This window comes from Podarcis filfolensis, assembly GCF_964270895.1.
Source record: "Podarcis filfolensis genome assembly, chromosome: 16".
NCBI classification, from domain to species: domain Eukaryota; kingdom Metazoa; phylum Chordata; class Lepidosauria; order Squamata; family Lacertidae; genus Podarcis; species Podarcis filfolensis.
In genome coordinates, this window is record NC_139620.1 from 22,083,050 (window position 1) to 22,103,004 (window position 19,955).

The window sequence follows — 19,955 nt, forward strand, 5'->3', positions numbered from 1 at the left end:
TTTTCTACTAAAATATGCCTTTATAGAATATCTTATATATATTTATATAAAAAGTACATTTATTTACATTACTGCTACATACAAAAATTACTGCACTGTGTAATATGTACATATACCTCTATAGATACATTCTGTCTGTTCATCCCTGCTGTGTGCTTGGTTTCCAAGGGCTTTGGGCAGGGTGGGGGAAGCCTATTGATGCAGCTCCCAGGCACATCTCGCTTTACTTTTGGGTAAGCGGTTTGAGCTGCTGAAGTGGGGAACGCTGACAGATCCAGATCCAAGGGCCTCTGGAGGTGCGAACTGTCCCCAGAACCTGCCATGGTCTGTTGCGAATGCTCATTGCTAGTAGGTTCCTAGTTCCCTTATGATGGGCTGGGCAACCTCTGGACCTCCAGCTGTTGTTAAGACTCCAGTTCCCATTAGCCCCACCAACATGGCCAGTGGGTGACGGATGATGGGCACTGAGAGTCCAGAAACGTCTGAAGGATTGTAGGCTTGCCCCAGCTCTGGCTTACAGCCTAGATCAAGTAGTGTGTGAAAAGGGCTGGTTGGCTACCGTGAGAACAGGATACTGGAATAGATGGGCCTGATCCGGCAAGAAGGATCTTCTGATGTTCTTAAAAAGGCTGTGTACTGCTCACTTCCTGGCCTGTATTACTTCGGGCTCTATAATGGGGAATTGAGCGACTGAATGCTCCTCATTTTTCTTCTTGATTGCACATAAAATAAAACTTGGAGAAATGTTCTAGAGTTGCCTTCTTTCCTGGTCAGCAAGTTTTTGAGGTGCCGGGATTTATTTTATTACAGACAGCCACACAATCTCTCTTGCCCTCCTCCAAATGGTAAAAATGAGGATCAGTTTTGCCATGTGGAACTGGGCCTCTCTGGATCCTGATGTGCCTCCCCCACTACTTTCTTTTTTGCTATAGGCAATAGACTTGGTGGCCCATTGCACCTCCCGTGTGAAGTGTATATCCGTGGGGCTTGCTAGCTCTGCTTCCTTCTTGACAATGCTGAGCCTGCCCAACCCACAGCCAGAGAAAGCTGAAAAGGATCCCAGAGAGCCGAAAACAGAAGCTGTGGGCCATCTCTCTCCTGCCACTGTTTTACTGCAGCTTTCTTTGCTCCTCCTAAGGAAAGGTTAGCTACTTGGCAGTGATCAATGATGGAGGGAGCCAGAGGCTCTACAGGTGCCCCTCTTGCATTATCAGTCTGCCTCTTGCTTACAGGCAAAACACATGCCAGGCTCTAAAACACAGGGGGGACGACTGCAGCCCTTGGGCTGTTGTGAGACTCCAGCTGGATCACATTGGCTGAGACTGATGGGAGTTGCAGTCACCAGAATGGGAGGTGGGGGGTGGAACGGGACACAGGACACAGTTTTCCCTTTCCTGTTCCAAAATATAGAGTGGTGTACTTTTAGGTGCAAAAATTAACTAAATGAATCTGTGCAATGATTTGTCTGGTCTGATCTTTAGGTAGTGATACCACGACTGATGCCCCTAGTGAGGATTCTCAGCTAATGCAGGGAGGGGGGAGATAAAGTGGGCAGTGTGGCTCCTTGCAATTGCTCTACAGCCACCCGCTTCTCCCAAATTAATGGAGCTCCGTCACCCCTGGCTGTGTAGTTCAATAATATCACAATATGATGTGGCTGGGGGGGGGGGAGGCGTGGAGCTGTGCTGTTATGACAGATGGCAATGCTCAACAGAGAGCGTGGGTGGGGGACTGGCAACTCCTGGAATCAAGTCTGCAAGTGTGGCTGTCAGGTTTCTCAAGGTGGGGGAGGGAGACCAGCCCTCCCTGTTCTCTATTGCTTTCAGTTCAGTATCCCACAATGCAATGGGCAGTAGCTAACCTTGCAGGAGAAGGCGGCAAAATATGGTGCATCACATTTTAGGAAAGACGCTGCTTTCCCCCCCCTCCCCCTAAGATTTCAGCCTCACCCTATGCATGCTTTTACTCAAAAGGAAGACCCACAGTGGTCAAGGATGCTGTCTGCCAAACCAGTGTATGAATATAGGTAACAGGTTCTGTTACACACTATTTTAACCAGAATACCTTTATGCATGTTGCCACTCAGGTTCTTTTCCAGACTGGTGTAATGCAGGGATCAGGAACCTATGGGCTAGAAATTGCTGAACTACAACTCCTATCATCTCCTGACCATTGGCCAGGCTGGCTGGGGGCAGATGGGATTCCAGTAACAACAGGATCCCCACCCTGGTGTAATAGAACTCACAGCGCAGGGATTCCTTTCTACATAAACCAGCACTATCTGTCCCACGGTCCTCCATATGTTGGACTGCTGCACCCATCAACCCCAGCCGACATAGTTAGGGGCATGATGGGAACTGTAGTTAAACAGCAGCCAGTAGACTACAGGTTCCCCATCCTTTTCATAACCAGTTGTCTTTCCCTTGCAAGCATTCTGCTCTAACCGCCAGTTACCAGATTAAGGCTGTAACACACTATATCTTTAAAATACATTCTTTCCCTTAAATAATTATGGGCACTGTAGTTTATCCCTTACAGAGTTACAATTCCCAGCAACTCTTAAACTTTAGTGCCCAGAATTTTAAGGGGGAAATGTGCTTCAAATGTATAGTGTGCACTCAGTCTAAATCTATACTGGACAAGTTTAGCTGGATTTCTGCTGGCTGCTCCAGCTGTGAAGGGCATCTGCAGCAGGTGCAAGAGTTGGGTTCCTGTTTTTGGAGGGCCAAGAGAAGATATAACAGCAGACTGGGCATTCATACACCACCTACTGTCTATGGTTGGAAAAGGATCTGTTCTCATGAAGTCCACCTGCATCTCAGCTCTGCCACTTTTAGATTGGAGCTCCCCCAAACCTTCCTCCAGTTCAAAGAGGGATAGCTAAATCTGCTGCCCTGCACCTGTTGATGGATTCCCAACAGGCCCAATAGTCAAGACGTTGGGTGTCCAACAGCACCCACAGGGCATTATGTTGGCTGCCCCTAGCCTAGAACACTACCATGCCAAGAAAAGATGGAATCTGGCTTCACCTATGCTGGGGTGAGGAACCTGTAACCCCAACTCCTAGTATCCCTGACCACTGACCATGCTGGTTGGGAGTCAGTGAGGATCAGGCTGAAGTCTCAACAGCTCCCGCTTCTCAGCAGTAGGGCCTCCCCTTTGTGAAAACGCCACGCCCCTGTCACTTCTATTATTCCATGAGCCTCACTCCCAATTTAACCTCACAATAGCAGCAAGGGTGGGGTGGGGTTTGGCACCTAGGCAGGGATAGCCAACATCAGGGCTGGTGGGGTGAGGCCACTGCCTCAGGCAGCAAAAGCCCCCAAGGCAGCACCCCTGTGGGCAGACCACTGCCAGCAGAGAAGCAGCACAGGCATTAGTGCTGATTTCAGGATTACATGCAAGACCTCTCCCAAAGTTGGCGCCGAGGCTGGCGCAGCTTCTCTGTCAGTAGCAGGGCAGGGTGGCACCCGTTTGCCCTTGCCAGCATGGTGCCCTCCAGATCTTGTTGGGACTCTCATCAGCCCCTGCCAGCATGGCCAAAGGTTCGTGATATTGGGAACTGTAGTCCAACAAGATCTGGACGGCACCACGTGGCCAGGTTAGAAGACAGCAAGTGGTCTCATTTTGCTGAAGGACAAACTTGGGAGGGGAGGTGGGGGAATACTGTGAATTCCAAGGATTTGCAAAAACCTGGGCTCTGGTTCTCACAAGCAGAGACAGCAGGATTTGTCCAGGGATTCTTCTGCTTGTTGGTATGGTGCTTGTTTAGGCACAGGAGCAGCTGCCCCCCTTAGACTCTTGCTGCAGCATACTTGCAACTTCCAGCTGGCTAGAGACTTGCCCATTTCCTTGCAGCCACAACCTCTGGGAAGGGGAACAGAGCTGACGTGGAAGCTGAACTGCCTTCAGTGTGCTTACATTTTTGCTTAGTCACCCACCCTGAGATAGACCAGGACAGAGCACAAACACTCCTCCATCTGTTGAGTTCTGCCTGGCTCTGCCCAAACCAGGAGCCACGACTGCTCTCTTTCTCTCTCTCTCTTTTGAGAAATGGACAGATAAGCATGACCCGCCTTTGCCAACCTGGCGCCCTCTGGTCTGGTGAAAAGAATGGAAACTCAGCAAATAAAATGCATGGGTATTTCCCCCTTTCTCTCTCTTCCCCGTCTGCCCCCCCCCCGGCCCCCGGCCCTTCCTTGGCTCCTACATCTCAACTGGTCCTTTAAAGTTTCCTCTTTTGCAGAAGAGAATGACTTTTAAGACATCTGGATTACTCACAGCAGAAACAGAGTGGACCTAACAAGAGACCCTGAAGGTTGTGTGTTTTCTTATCATGTTGCTTTAAGGTATCAAAGAGTGTCCTTTTCAATTGCTATCGCGCAGAAGACCGGCGATTGGAGTATGACGCATGTAAACATTGAGTTCAGACCACGCAGCCTGCAAGATTAGTGCAGTGTTCTTAAGGGTTGGGGGACGGGACTCCTTGCCCCCCCTTTTTTCGTGTGTTTTTTTGGCGGCTTCTTCTGTGACCGGAATTGGAGACCGTCATCCATCACAAGCTGGGCTTGCTGAATCTCTCTCCAGCATCCTTCATCTCAAAAAATAAAAATAAAAAAGGAAAAAGGAAGGGGGGAAAAAAGGAATTGAGAGTGGTTGCTCTTGTCCAATTAATTTTTCTTGAAAAAAGAAAAGAGGCGGTTCCCTTCTGCCCCGCTGGGCTCTGACCCCTGCTGCTCTGGCCTCAGCAAGGGGGAGGGTCTAGTGCGCCGCTTTGCTCCGTGACCGCTGGAGAAGGAATAGGTGGGCTGGCTCCACTCCTTTGGATGTTTGTCCATCAGCTGCTGGTCAATGACCCTCTGCATGTCATCCTGCAGCAGGAAGGAAAGAAGGAACGCTGTTAACAGGAAGGACAAAGAGAGAGCAGGAGGGATAAAACAAACATAAAGGGGCCAAATTCTGAGAAGGTTGAGAAGCAGCAAAACCTGGCCATCCTCAGGCTCTGCCCCCCCCTCCCTTCAATCATGCTGCCAAAAATGTTCTCTTTTACTCCCTCCCACCCATATAAATAAATGGCCATGCCAGCTTCTGCAAACAAAGTCACAAACTCAGAATAGCGGGCAGCCCAGCCTCCACAAACACAGCACTCCTGTAGGCAGAGAGCTCAGCAGGAGAGGGAAGAGATCGGACTCTGTACATTGGCACAACTGAAAACCAGCAACTTTTGCCTCCTCTGCCAATTTTATTTCCCATTCCTCTTCCCGTTGCAAAATATCTGTAACTAATAACTGGGGCCTGAGCTTGCTTTTTTCCTCTCCCCTCCCTAACTCGTTTTCCTCTTGTGTCATGAATTCTTAGATTGTGAGAACATGTCTTCCCACTGATTATTTGTAAGCTGCTCTGGGAGCCTTTATTGGCTGAAGAGTGGGATAAAAATGTCTAATAATAAAAAGTAGTAGTAAAAGCAGTACTAGTGGTAGCAATATTATACACAGATAGGCATACTAAGTTCTGCCTCTGCACAGAAACATATTCCTTGTGCATCATGGCAAAGGGCATTTGGGTACCATTATTTAAACTGCGGTGCCTGTAGATCACTTAAATGCTAAATTGAGGTGAAATAGCTCCAAGAATCTTGCCATGAGTTCTCTCTCAGCCATCAAAGCTTTTTGCACTCGGGGCTTATGTAATGTGAGGAATGAGCTGCGTGACAAGCAGACTCTAGCACTAAAAGGAGGGTTGGGGGGAATCATTATTAACCAGAAATCAGTGAAGCCAAGAGGAAAGAAACAAGAATTTCCATCTGACACATGGATTATCATCACAGCAAGGGCTCGGTTGCTAGGAACAACCATCAAATGCACATGGACACAGCGAAGACGTGTGTGCACTCATGCACAAACACACACACTTCACTCCTACCATATCACTGCCAGCATCAGTAAAACAGACATAGCCAGTCACCTAGCTCTGAGGCCTCATCTTAAATCAGCAGAGAGGCTGGTCCATTAGGCTGACCAGGGCATTATCCCACCAATTTCAGCCTGCCCTTTGCCAGCCCTCACCTGCCAGCCTGCCTTCTTACTTGCACCCAGTCCAGGGGATGTCTTTGCCTGCCAGCTGCTTCTTCCTCCTCAGTCTCTTTGTTGCCCTTGTAGAACTCAGCAGGGAGGAGGATGGGAACAAACCTAGAACTAGTTGGTTCTGCCCGTCGTTGGTGCCACCTACTGTCGGGCTCCCTGCCTGCCGCTCCACCAGTCTCAAAGGGCACCAGCCACCACTGTTTTACATGTCTGGTAAGCAGCCAATTGGCTATCTATATCAGGGGCTGGCAAGGTTTACCTAGCCTGGGCCGGTTCACTCCAGTGGAGATCCCGCTATGGGCTGGATTGTGTGTGTGAGTGAGCGCACCTGCAATTTCTGGCATCTGCACATACGTGATTTGCCACAGAAGCGAGTCCCCATGCTGCGCTGCACCGGTTTAGCGCAGAGTGCAGGGACTCACTAAGCAGGCGGCTCAATCTGGAGGTGGCTCATGGGCCAGTTAAACGACCCCCATGGGCCACCTGTGGCCCATGGGCCTTAGGTTGCCAACCCCTGATCTACAGTCATACCTCGGGCTGAAGTAGCTTTGGGTTGAGCGTTTTTGGGTTGCGCTCTGCGGCGACCCGGAAGTAACGGAACACGTTACTTCCGGGTTTTGCCACTCACGCATGCGCAGACGCTCAAAATGACGCCATGCACATGCGCGGAAGTGGTGAATTGTGACCGCCGCGTGTACAGATGCGGGTTGCGTTCTCTTCAGGATGCGAATGGGGCTCAGGAACGGATCCCATTTGTATCCAGAGGTACCACTGTATATGCAAATCCCCTTTGGGCTAGCAATTTCAAACAGCATGCCAAGGAAGGGTTCATTTCTAGAATACCCCTGCCCCCCAAAGAATAATGGAAGTGATTTATTTTTTAAAAAAGAACACACACAAAAGATACTTCAGGCTTCAACAGCAGGAATGTAGAACCTGTGGACCTCCCAAGGTTGTGGGACTACAACTCCTATCATCCCTGATGCTGGCTGGTGATGATGGAAGTTGGGAGTCCAACAACCTCTGCATTCCTTCCAACTTTTTCTGATGCAAAACCAAGACATGCATCTTCCGGGATGCACTCCCAGGGGAGTCATGTGACCTGCACCTCACTCGCTCTCCAAAAAAGTGCTTTTTTCGAGGCAAGAGCGTAGCACGAGAACATACAAGATCACAGCACCCAAAATGGCCACCAAGATCTCGCAAGAGAAAACGAGATGCCCCTTTTTCCTGGGTCACTTGAAAGGTATTTCTCTGGAGCATGGGTAGGCAAACTACGGCCCGGGGGCTGGATCCGGCCCAATCACCTTCTAAATCCGGCCTGTGGACGGGACTGGAATCAGCATGTTTTTACATGAGTAGAATGTGTCCTTTTACAGTGGTACCACAGGTTAAGTACTTAATTCATTCCAGAGGTCCGTACTTAACCTGAAACTGTTCTTAACCTGAAGCACCACTTTAGCTAATGAGGCCTCCTGCTGCCGCCACGCCACCAGAGCACGATTTCTGTTCTCATCCTGAAGCAAAGTTCTTAACCTGAAGCACTATTTTTGGGTTAGCGGAGGCTGTTACCTGAAGCGTATGTAACCTGAAGCGAGGTACCACTGTATTTAAAATGCATCTCTGGGTTATTTGTGGGGCATAGGAATTTGTTCATTTTTTCTCTCCAAAATATAGTCCGGCCCCCCACAAGGTCTGAGGGACAGTGGACTGGCCCCCTGCTGAAAAAGTTTGCTGACCCCTGCTCTGGAGGGTCACAGATTCCCCATCCCTCCTTTAAAGCAAGTTGTTTTGGTCATGGAAGCAGAGGCCTAGCTGTTCTAATTTCTACTGAGCGATCAAGTCAGAAGCGAGGGCTGGAGAAGGCACGACAAGCTGGGGAGAGAAAGAGGAGACAGGAAATTCAAATGGAAGAGACTGGGGGGGCTGCTTGTAGGAGGGGGGGGCACAGCGATAGATATACGAAGCACGGCGGACCACCCGTGAGGTGGGGTGATGCAGCTGCCTCAGGCAGCAGAAACTAAAGAAGCAGAGACCCCATGTATGCTCTGCCACCTCCGCTGGCCAAGAAGCAGTGCTGGCTTCCGGTGACATCTTGCAAAGCGCACAAGGTCTCGCTGGAACCTGCCATCGCCTCCATTTTGTAGCCACCGCCAGGCAACACAGCTAAGTAAGGCTGCAGCACAGCATGTTCCCATTTCACCTCAGACGGGATCCCTGACACCAAGTCGGATCACTGGTCCATCTGGCCCAGTACTGTCTGCCGTATCTTTCCAGGGTTTCAGAGAGGTGGGCTTTTCCCATCCCTACCTGCTCTCCCACTGAGCTACAGGCCAGTGCTCATATAAGCAGCAATGGGCAGCAGCTCTCCAGGGATTCTGGCAGGAGTCTATCCCAGCCTTACCTGGAGATGCTGGGGACTGAAACCTGGGAGCTTTTGCATGCAAAGCAGATGCTTGACCCGTTTGCTTTGGTCTTTACACTGAAAGTAAAGATCCCCGTCGTCATGGCTGTGAATAAAGGGCTGATCTAAACAGGAAGACAGGGAGCGGTTTGAAGTTCTCCATTCCATGTTCTTATTATACAATGCTTTCAGCTTGTGATTATGAGTCATCTTGCTGGGGAGAGGGGCACATGGGGCCAAAACAAAACAACATGCATCTCTCTGCCAGCCGAGCAAAGTGCTCCACAGACCAGTGGCGGTGTAGTCGTTAGGGTGTTAAACTGGGACCAGGGAGGTAAAGGTAAAGGGAGCCCTGACCATTAGGTCCAGTCGCGGATGACTCTGGGGTTGCGGCGCTCATCTCGCTTTATTGGCCGAGGGACCCGGCGTACAACTTCCAGGTCATATGGCCAGCATGACTAAGCCGCTTCTGGCGAACCAGAGCAGCGCACGGAAACGCCGTTTACCTTCCTGCCGGAGCGGTACCTATTTATCTACTTGCACTTTGACGTGCTTTCGAACTGCTAGGTTGGCAGGAGCAGGGACCCAGCAACGGGAGCTCATCCCGTCGCAGGGATTCGAACCGCCAACCTTCTGATCAGCAAGTCCTAGGCTCTGTGGTTTAACCCACAGCACCACCCGCATCCCTGGGACCAGGGAGACCTGGGTTCAAATGCCTGCTCCACCACAAAGCTCACTTGCTGACCTCAGGCCAATCACAGTCAGTGGCAGAGCTTCATGGTCTGGCACCAGGGGTGGGGGGCGCAGAGAGCAGGTGGCGGCAGGGGTGGCACGCATCCCGGGGGCGTGACACGCCTCCCACAGGGGTGTGACAGGCGTCCTGGGGGCGTGGCATGCTGCCTGGGGGCATGGCACGTGCCTGTGGCGGCATGGCACCCAGCGCAGGCGGGGGGGGCAGCCACGATGGCACCCTACCAGGATCGCGCTGCCGGGGTGGTGTGCTCCCCCCGCACTCCTCTTCCTCCACCACTGATCACAGTCCCTCAGCCTAACCTACCTCACAGGGTTGTTGTGAGAAGAAGATGTTAAATGGAAGAACCATATACACCACTTAGAAGAAGAGTTTGGATTTGATATCCCGCTTTATCACTACCCGAAGGAGTCTCAAAGGGGCTAATATTCTCCTTTCCCTTCCTCCCCCACAACAAACACTCTGTGAGGTGAGTGAGGCTGAGAGACTTCAGAGAAGTGTGACTGGCCCAAGGTCACCCAGCAGCTGCAGGTGGAGGAGAGGAGACGCGAACCCGGTTCCCCAGATTACGAGTCTACTGCTCTTAACCACTACACCACACTGGTGGTCTTTGGTCTTTAGAGGAAAAATCATCATTGGTCCATGAAGCTCAATGTTATCAACACTGACTGGCAGCAGCTCTCTAGGATATAGGGCAGGCTTCCTCAACCGTGGCCCTCCAGATGTTTTTGAGACTACAATTCCCATCATCCCTGACCACTGGTCCTGCTAGCTAGGGATCATGGGAGTTGTAGGCCAAAAACATCTGGAGGGCCGAGGTTGAGGAAGCCTGATATAGGGCTTTCACAGCCCTACCTGGAGAGGCTGGGGATTGAACCAGGGACCTTCTGCATGGAAATCAAGAGCTCCCCACCCTGGAACTATATGTGCTCAGTGATTTAGTTCTAAACAGTGCTTGGAATGAACTAGTGTGGTTTAACAAAGTTTACTAAATTAGTTTTGAAAAACTATGTTTTTTTCCACAATTGCCAGGTGTACAGAATGTGAATTCATGAGCAATTTCTAGTTCATTTTCAAGTTTGTTCTATGGCACTCCCCCACCCTCTTTAGACTCTTTGGGCCTTTTGGGCCAGGACAGATGTTGAAAAAGGACCTTCTTCACACAGTGCACAGTTAACTAGGGACCTCGCGCAGGATGCAGGAATGACCACCAGCTGGGATGGCTTTAAAAGAGGATCAGATAGCCTCGTTGAGGAGAATAAGGCCTGGGCTCAGTTCTGGCACTTCTCAGGTGGGCCCCATTGCCATTCTAAGAGAACAAGGGAGACACTCATGGTGAGTTCTGGCACCTCTTTTTCTAGAAAAATAGTACTAGATAAGGCTATCAGTGGCTACTAGCCATGATGGCTATGCTACACCTCCACCTTTGAAGGTATCTATGCTTCTGCATTCTAATTGGTGGAATAATAATAATAATAATAATAATAATAATAATAATAATAATAATAATGCAAGATGTTTGTTATGTACTGAGTTGAATAGGATCCAAATGCAGCAGTCTGATTGGTCCTAGAACAATAGGATTCAGAATGCAGCAGTCTGATTGGTCCTAGAACAATGCAGCAGTATGATTGGTCCGCAGGAGCCACCTAATCCAGCTCCAGGTGGAAGTGAATCCGCAACCTGATTGGAGAATCCAGGAATTAGCCAATCACGTGCGGCCCATTGTGTAAATAATGTATATAAAGCAGATATTTTGGGGGAACTTTCATTCCTCACTACTATGAGCTGAATAAAGAGCATGAAATCCACACTCGACTCCAAGTATATTTCAATGTTACTACAAGTCCATGCTCTGGAAAGGAAAGCATGTGTTTTAAAAAAAAGAGAGACACTAGTCCACAAGACAGGCAAGCAAATTCAGAAAGGTACTTTTGAGAAGAGAGAGAGAGAAACTGTGACATGCTCATGGAAGATGAGAAGAGCGACGTGCCCACAGAGTTGATTCTGTGGGTGCCTATGAGATGTTCGCATTCTTTCCCCCCGGAGGATGTAGTGAGACTGAACTGGGATGAGATGAAACAGGATGAGGTGGTTAAGGAGAGAGGTGGGTGGGCGCTCACCTTAAAGGCAGGAGGGGTGTACGACTAAAGCTGTTGTTACGGGAACTGAGAAAGGCCACACTAGATCAGAAACCAAAGGAGCCATATTGTAAAAAGGCCTGAGGAAGCAAACTGGAAGCATAGGAGAGAAGAGAGAGAGAGGAGAAGACGGAGAAGTTGAGAACTGGGGTGGGAAAAGGTCAACCAGGGGGAGGTTTCTGTCGATCACAGGGAAGTAGGAAAATCAGGCCTAGTTCAATAACACATGCATGTATGTCACCGCTGTGCAAGGTTTAGGCAAGTGAATCAGGATGAACGCACAAAAAAGGGACTTCTGGTGGAATCCGCAAAGCATTTCTGACTTAAGAGAATAGGGCTGGGGAGGAGGGCTCTGTGCTGCTACTCCACGCTCCCCTTTCCCTCTTACCTGCCACGCCTCCAGCTGCTGCGAAAGGTTCAGCTTCTGCTGAATAGCATCCAAGAGCTGACTATTCAGTGACATCATATCCATCTTGCATTTGGCTAGCTCCATTTCGACAGCGTTCTTCCTGGAAAGCAAAAGCAGAAGACGGTCAAATTCATTTCTCGGGAGACCCTCTGCCATTGCTTGCTTTTTGGATTTAGAAACAGCTCGAGCAACGCGGCAATTCAAGAGGATTAATAAAGGACGGTCCATGCGTGAACACAGAGGAAGGCAATATGGTGCCCTCCGGATGTCATTGCATGCCAACTCCCATCACCCCTAACCATTGGTCATGCTGGCTGGGTCTGGTGGAAGCTGGGAATCCAACTGGCATTTTGCCAGCTTTTGAAGATGTGACTATTATTTTCCCTTGATCTCTTCCTATTTTAATTACCGGTACGGCATGTTTTATTTTTATTTATTTATTTTTTCTTCATGGTAAACCTTTATTGGTTTAAAATACAAATATACAACGAAGGTAAGTATAGAAGAGTTAAATACAAAAAAAAGAAAACATCAAGACATAAAAGTAAGAAAATTTACTTTTTTACTTAATTACGGCATGTTTTAATGGGGTTGTTTTATCATGTACTTTAATTAGGGAGGTTTATATATTCACACTTATGTAATCAATTTTTATACACGTAAAGTGCTTAGAAGTTGGCAGTAAGAGATAGACAGATGATAGATAGATAGACAGACAGATGATAGATGATAGATAGATGATAGATAGATAGATAGATGATAGATAGATGATAGATAGATAGATAGATAGATAGATAGATAGATAGATGATAGATATAGATAGATAGATAGATGATAGATATAAAATATGAAGGGCAACATCTGGCTTCCCCTACATGAACATTACAATCACAAAACATTTAAATACAGATTCTAATGGTACAATGTAAAACTCCACAATAAGTGACTACAACTCCCATCATCCCTAGCTAGCAGGACCAGCAGTCAGGAGTGATGGGAATTGTACTCCAAAAACAGCTGGAGACCCAAGTTTGGGAAACCCTGAATTAAGGCAAACCTTCCTCTTCCTCAGCTATTTAATTCTTGTAGAAAGATGACTATTTTAGAGTGGATTTAAATATTATGGACCCATATCCTGCCCAGTGTCAGAGGTTGAAAGGGTGGAGAAAATGGACAGAAAAATGCTTTTCTTTCTCTCTCATAACACTAGAACTTCAGGACATTCAACAAAGCGGAACCTCAGAGGATTCGGGACAAGCAAAAGGAAGGACATTTTCACACAACAAATCATTCCGACTATAGATTTAGCTCCCGCAAGAGGCAGCGAGGGCCACCAACTTGGGTGGATTGAAAGAAGGTTAGACAAATTCATAGAGGAGAAGGCTACTAAAGGCTAGCATGATAGCTATGTTTATCCTTCACTGTCAGGTGTCAGTATGCCCTGGAATACCAGCTGCTGAGAAACATACCCGTATTTTTCGCTCTATAAGACGCACCAGACCACAAGACACACCTAGTTTTTGGAGGAGGAAAACAAGAAAAAAAATATTCTGAATCTCAGAAGCCAAAACAACAAGAGGGATCGCTGCGCAGTGAAAGCAGCAATCCCTCTTGCTGTTCTGGCTTCTGGGATATCTGCGCAGCCTGCATTTGCTCCATCAGACGCACACACATTTCCCCTTACTTTTTAGGAGGGGAAAAGTGAGTCTTATAGAGCAAGAAAATACGGTAAGTGGGCAGAGTTTTGGTTCCCATCAGGTCCTGATTTTGGGCTTACTGTAGATGTCTGGTTCACCAGTGTGAGAACAGAATGCTGGATGAGATACTGGCCTGATTCAGCAGGCTCATCTTAGGTTGGGTGGGCTGAGCTGCTGATACTGCTGCATAGACCCCCCCTCCCCCCCAAAATCTGCCAACTTGACACTTAGTTGACATGGTAGATAGCAAATGGGCATGTGTCCCATGCTCCCTTGCAATAGTACAATGGTACCTCGGGTTACATACGCTTCAGGTTACATACGCTTCAGGTTACAGACTCTGCTAACCCAGAAATAGTACCTCAGGTTAAGAACTTTGCTTCAGGATGAGAACAGAAATCGTGCAGCGGCAGTGGAAGGCCCCATTAGCTAAAGTGGTGCTTCAGGTTAAGAACAGTTTCAGGTTAAGAACGGACCTCCAGAATGAATTACCATATTTTTTGCTCTATTAAGACTCACTTTTTCCCTCCTAAAAAGTAAGGGGAAATGTGTGTGCATCTTACGGAGTGAATGCAGGCTGCGCAGCTATCCCAGAAGCCAGAACAGCAAGAGGGATCGCTGCTTTCACTGTGCAGCGATTCCTCTTGCTGTTCTGGCTTCTGAGATTCAGAATATTTTTTTCCTTGTTTTCCTCCTTCAAGAACTAGGTGTGTCTTGTGGTCTGGTGTGTCTTATAGAGCGAAAAATACGGTAAGTACTTAACCCGAGGTACCACTGTACAGACAAACCTGGCGCATTTCTCCCTTTTAGCACATCATGCTCCCCTCTGCTGCCTCCCGTTGGCTGTGCCACTGCTTCCTGCCTTTCACAAAGATGGCATACCCTGTTACACCAAGGGTGCTTCCAGGCTGTCCCTACTTTTGAGTGGTATCCAAACACAGCCAATTCACCAGCCAATTCAAGCCACACAATTCCTATTGCTGGGAGGTCTTGAGCAACAAACCCTCTTCCCCAAAAGAATCCGACTTTTTGTGATAAGGAAAGAAACAAAGAAATGCCCTAGAAAATGTGCTTTAATGCTTGCTTTGACATAACATCAGCCAACTCCACCAAACAAATCAGAATGAATGCCACTGCAGTCAAATCTTCTTGCAAACCAATCAGGATGAGTGCTCAATAAACAGGTAATCTGGAAGCACCCAGATGGTCCTCTACAAATTGGGGATGAGGCTGCCTGGAAAGACCTCTCCCACCCACCCACTGATCTGGCTGAAAAGAGTTCAAAACATCGTAGAAGCAGAACAGCGGAAGGACTGAGAGGGGGAAGGAAGGCTGGGGGCCTTTATAAGGACTGCGCTAACAAAAGTGGCCCAGGGAGTCAGGGGAGGTGATCACTATACAGTGGTACCTCTGGTTGTGGGACGCAGGTGGCGCTGTAGGTTAAACCACAGAGCCCAGGGCTTGCCGATCAGAAGGTCGGCGGTTCGAATCCCCACGACGAGGTGAGCTCCCATTGCTCGGTCCCTGCTCCTGCCAACCTAGCAGTTCGAAAGCACGTCAAAGTGCAAGTAGATAAATAGGTACCACTCCGGCGGGAAGGTAAACGGCATTTCCGTGCGCTGCTCTGGTTCGCCAGAAGCGGCTTAGTCATGCTGGCCACATGACCCGGAAGCTGTACGCCAGCTCCCTCGGCCAGTAAAGCGAGATGAGCACCGCAACCCCAGAGTCGGCCACGACTGGACCTAATGGTCAGGGGCCCCTTTACCTTTACCTTTACCTCTGGTTACAAACTTAATTCGTTCCAGAGGTCCATTCTTAACCTGAAACCGTTCTTAACCTGAGGTACCACTTTAGCTAATGGGGCCTCCTGCTGCTGCCGGCACACGATTTCTGTTCTCATCCTGAGGTAAAGTTCTTAACCCAAGGTACTACTTCCGGGTTAGCAGAGTCTGTAACCCGAAGAGTTTGTAACCCAGGGTGTTTGTAACCCAAAGTACCACTGTACTGGATTGTATGAAATACAAGAGGGTGAACTTGCGTACAGTGGTACCTCGGGTTAAGAATTTAATTCGTTCTGGAGGTCCATTCTTAACCTGAAACTGTTCTTAACCTGAGGTACCACTTTAGCTAATGGGGGCCTCCTGCCGCCGTGTGATTTCTGTTCTCATCCTGAAGCAAAGTTCTTAACCCAAGGTATTATTTCTGGGTTAGCGGAGTCTGTAACCTGAAGCGTCTGTAACCCGAGGTACCACTGTACATGGCATTTCACAGAGTCATAGAGATGTAAGAGGTCCTCAAAGGTAATCAAGCCCAACCCCCAGTCAATGCAGGAATTCCACTGCTATAGCATTTCTGATAGGTGGCCACGCAGCTTCTGCTTCATAAATAATAATAATTTATAATTTATACCCCACCCATCTGGCTGAGTTTCCTCATCCACTCTGGGCAGCTCCCAATCAGGTGTTAAAAACAATACAGCATTAAATATTAAAAACTTCCCTAAACAGGGCTGCCTTCAGATGTCTTTTAAAGAAAAGATAGCTGCTTATTTCCTTCACATATGAAGGGAGGGCGTTCCACAGGGCGGGTGCTACTACCGAGAAGGCCCTCTGTATGGTAAAAAGAGAACCCTGCTAGATCAGGCCAGTGGCCCACCTAGTCCAGCATCCTGTTCACACAGTGGCCAACCAGATGCATACAGAAAGTCTGCAAGCAGGATTTGAGTGAAGCGGGATCTGAGGGAACTTGGGACCTTCTACATGCCAAGCAGGTGCTCTATGACTGAGTTACAGATCTTCCCCTATGTGGAACAGCACTGGAATCAAAGCTAAACCTGTCTGCTGCCTTGAACCATCCCAGAGCCTGGAAAGAGGGATAAGTTTGTTTAAATTAATATATCTGTATTTTAAGATGTATCACGGGTCACGTTTCAGCAAAATATACCTGCGGCTTCCAAGATAGACGACCAGAACAAGTAAGTCCTGCACTGCAAAATCCCCTTACTGCTGAATGAATATTAAAAACACTGGGACTCGTACAGCCCCAGAACGGCAGCTGGTTTCCATGGATACAGGAGAGCCAGTAACCCACACACATACTAAAATATCAAAAGCTGCCTTTTGCATCCAAAACTCAGCAGTTGGCAGTTCCTCCCCTTAGCCAACAGGTGGCAGCGCTACAATGGCTCTTTAAACAGAGATCTGTATGCTTCCTGTTCTACGTGCTGAAAAGGCCCGCTTGAGTGATGATGGTGACAGAGTCCTTGAAAATAAGGAGATTGAGCCATTGCACAGCTTCCCCCAATACAAATCTGGTTGTGTCCCCGTGTATGGCAAATATAAGAAATGATTTATATTTGGGGAAATATATTTATATAAGAAATGATTTACATTTGGGGAAAGGACCATAGCTCCATGGGAGAGCATCTGCTTTGCATACAGAAAGTCCCAGGTTCAAGTCATACCCTCTCCAGGTAGGGACAGGAGAGAGACAGCTCCGAAATCCTGGAGGACCACTGCCAGTTGGTATAAACAAAACTAAGCTAGGTGGACCCACGATCTGACTCAGAAAAAGGCAGCTTCCTATGTTCGTAACTGGCAAGGAGGCTAAATCACCACTGAGTGGCAATTAGGATAATGGATCAATAATTTTAAAAAGACAGATTTAACAGTATCGCTTTGGCATTCCTACCAGTGCTCTGTAAGGACAGCTATACATCAGTGTGGGTGGTCCAGAGGCAAAATGGCTTAAGACCTGGCAAAAAGGCTGTTGATAAGCTGCTGTTGCTGGCATCCATCTGTCTCAGACAATGGAGTGTGCCTTCGGGGGTTAAGTCAAGCCAAACATGACTTCCCTGGTGTGCAAAACCTGGGCAGTGTGTATGGAGATCCTGGGCTGTACAGAAGCTAAGAGCCCCCTCTCAGTATACAAAGCACCGCCCAACTGTCTCAGGAACTCCACTCTAGATCTTTTTTCTCCTGAAAATATCCCCTAAGGCAGCAGAGGATTAGGATTAGACTTTTCCTTCTCCTAGATGGGCACACCTTCCCAGGTTGTTGAGCCCCATCTGCCTCTCATCTCCCTCTACGGCCTGTGCAGAAACCATCTTCTTGATCGTTGGACAAACTATTGGTATCGTCCGCTCAATCTGCCAGAGCCTGTCTGTGCATGCAGAGGAGGTCCCTAACTAACCAAGGGTTTGAGACCCAGATAAACTGTAATATTCTGTAAATGCGAAGGGTGGTGGCTCAGTGGTAGAACATCTGTTTTGTATGTAGAAAGTCTCTTGTTTCAATTCCTGGCATTTCCAGGTAGAGCTGGGAATGTCCTGCATTTGAAACTCTAAACAGCTGCTGCCAACCAGCGTGGACAACACTGAGTTAGATGGACCAATGGCATAAGGTGTAAACATAAGGCAGTTTGCTGTGACTCCAGCTCCCTGACCATTGGCTGCGCTGGCTGGAGCTTATGGAAGCGGCAGCCAAAAACATCTAGAGGGCACCTAGTTAGGGAAGGCTGACATAATCAAACTAAGCAGCAGATTAATTCTTCTGCATTTTGGGGTTTTGATTTTGCCCTTCTCCATGGATTCAAAACAATACACATTCACATGCATGATGGAGGCTTTGCATCTGCTTGATGTACACTGTTTCTGGCTACCTGCTACGTTCCCCAGCTCTGCAGGATTGCAAATTAATGGTTCTATATAGAAAAGAACAGGGATGCGGGTGGCGCTGTGGGTTAAACCACAGAGCCTAGGACTTGTTGATCAGAAGGTTGGCGGTTTGAATCCCCGCGACGGGGTGAGCTCCCGTTGCTCGGTCCCTGCTCCTGCCAACCTAGCAGTTCGAAAGCACGTCAAAGTGCAAGTAGATAAATAGGTACCGCTTTGGCGGGAAGGTAAACAGCGTTTCCGTGCGCTGCTCTGGTTCGCCAGAAGCGGCTTAGTCATGCTGGCCACATGACCCGGAAGCTGTACGCCGGCTCCCTCAGCCAGTAAAGCGAGATGAGCGCTGCAACCCCAGAGTCAGCCACGACGGGACCTAACGGTCAGGGGTCCCTTTACCTTTATAGACAAGAACGGTGATGTTTTTGCATCACACCTGGGGAGCCTGTGGCCCTCCAAGATTCCGAGGTACGATTCCAATCACCCCGACCATTGATCATGCTGGCTGGGGATGATAGGAGTTGGAGTCCAATGACGTTTGAAGAGCCACTGGTTCTCCACCCCGGCTGACTTTTTACTGAGTTTCTTGTCAAACACAAAGCCATCACGACGCAGCTGCCCCTCTCCCTGGGTGTCACAACCCCACACGTCTTTAAAAAAGAATCCAGCTTACTTGGCGATTGCTTCATCCCGATCCCTGATAGCCTTCAAGAGTTGTTCGCTCATATCCTTATCATCTACTGATCCCCGGAGTCTGTCCCGTTCCTCTTTCAGGGAAGTCATCTCTACACTCAGTAGCGTCACCTGATAAGAAACAGAAGGAAAATTAACCTTTGATTGCCACTCATTGAATGGCAAGAATAAGGGACTGGACTGACTGCTCTGAAGGTGCCGCAAGGAAAAGACTGTGGATAGGGAGCTGTGCTTGTCATATCACAACCACAGTTATAAATGGGGTATTTTGAGGGGGGAGACAGGAACAAAAATGGTCACAATCTTGAGACTCTATTCTGGAGGTTTTATGTAAGCCAGACCACATGGCTGTAGGAATAAATATTAAAACCTTAAATTCCTAAAAAGAACCTACAGCGGAGAAAAACTTGAAAAAGCCATCATTCTGGTTTTCAAACCTCATGTTTTTAAATCAGACTGGTGGTCTTCCAGATTTTTTGGACTGTATCTGTCATCGGTGCTGGCTAACAATCTGGAAGGCACCAGGTTAGAGTGAGGCTGCTTTAAGTAATTCCCATCAGTGAAAGGAACCACATCAGGATTTCTGAGCATTTCAAGGTCACTAATACAGAACTCGTGGTTACCACAGCTAGCTGAAACACTATTAAAAACCATGTCCTCAGCACCACCTCTCAGCTGCAAGAGAAATTGGAAAATGGCCACTGCAGAGTTTTGAGGACCACATAGCTTTGCTTACTTTTTGCAGCTAGTCTTCTCCATATATTTAGGGCTTATCTCCTACCATTAGGCTCAGCAAATATAACAGCAGCTTAATTTAAAATGAATTATGTTTGTGTGCACACACACGTGTCCATGTTCCTTAAGGATTTACAATCAATCAATTAAAAAAACACCACGTAAATGGATCCAGAAGGAGAAAGTATAGCTGGGGGGGGGGAAGAGGGGAGTGGGTTTTAAACCTATTTAATATATAGAGATAACACAACAAAAACAACAAAGTCCTGCCACACATAGAGAATGATCAGTTCACAGGAACATGGGGAAGCGGATTACAGTGGTACCTCGGGTTACATACGCTTCAAGTTACAGACGCTTCAGGTTACAGACTCCG

At 48.1% G+C, this 19,955-nt stretch overlaps 1 protein-coding gene across 5 annotated transcripts in view; it reads right to left on the reverse strand.

Annotated features, from left to right (window-relative positions):
- BICDL1 (BICD family like cargo adaptor 1) overlaps positions 1-19,955 on the reverse strand; it is a 65,621-nt gene continuing 45,666 nt past the window's right edge. For 4 of the 5 annotated variants that reach the window (XM_083590155.1, XM_083590156.1, XM_083590157.1 and 1 more), the window contains 3 exons: positions 18,825-18,955; positions 11,768-11,888; positions 1-4,871 (listed from right to left, as the gene is read on the reverse strand). In XM_083590155.1, the coding sequence (XP_083446281.1) occupies positions 4,671-4,871; positions 11,768-11,888; positions 18,825-18,955 (453 nt within the window). In that variant the 3' untranslated portion in view covers positions 1-4,670. Of the gene's footprint in view, positions 4,872-11,361; positions 11,473-11,767; positions 11,889-18,824; positions 18,956-19,955 lie in introns of all 5 variants that reach the window. The other variant, XR_014542394.1, reaches the window with a different exon arrangement.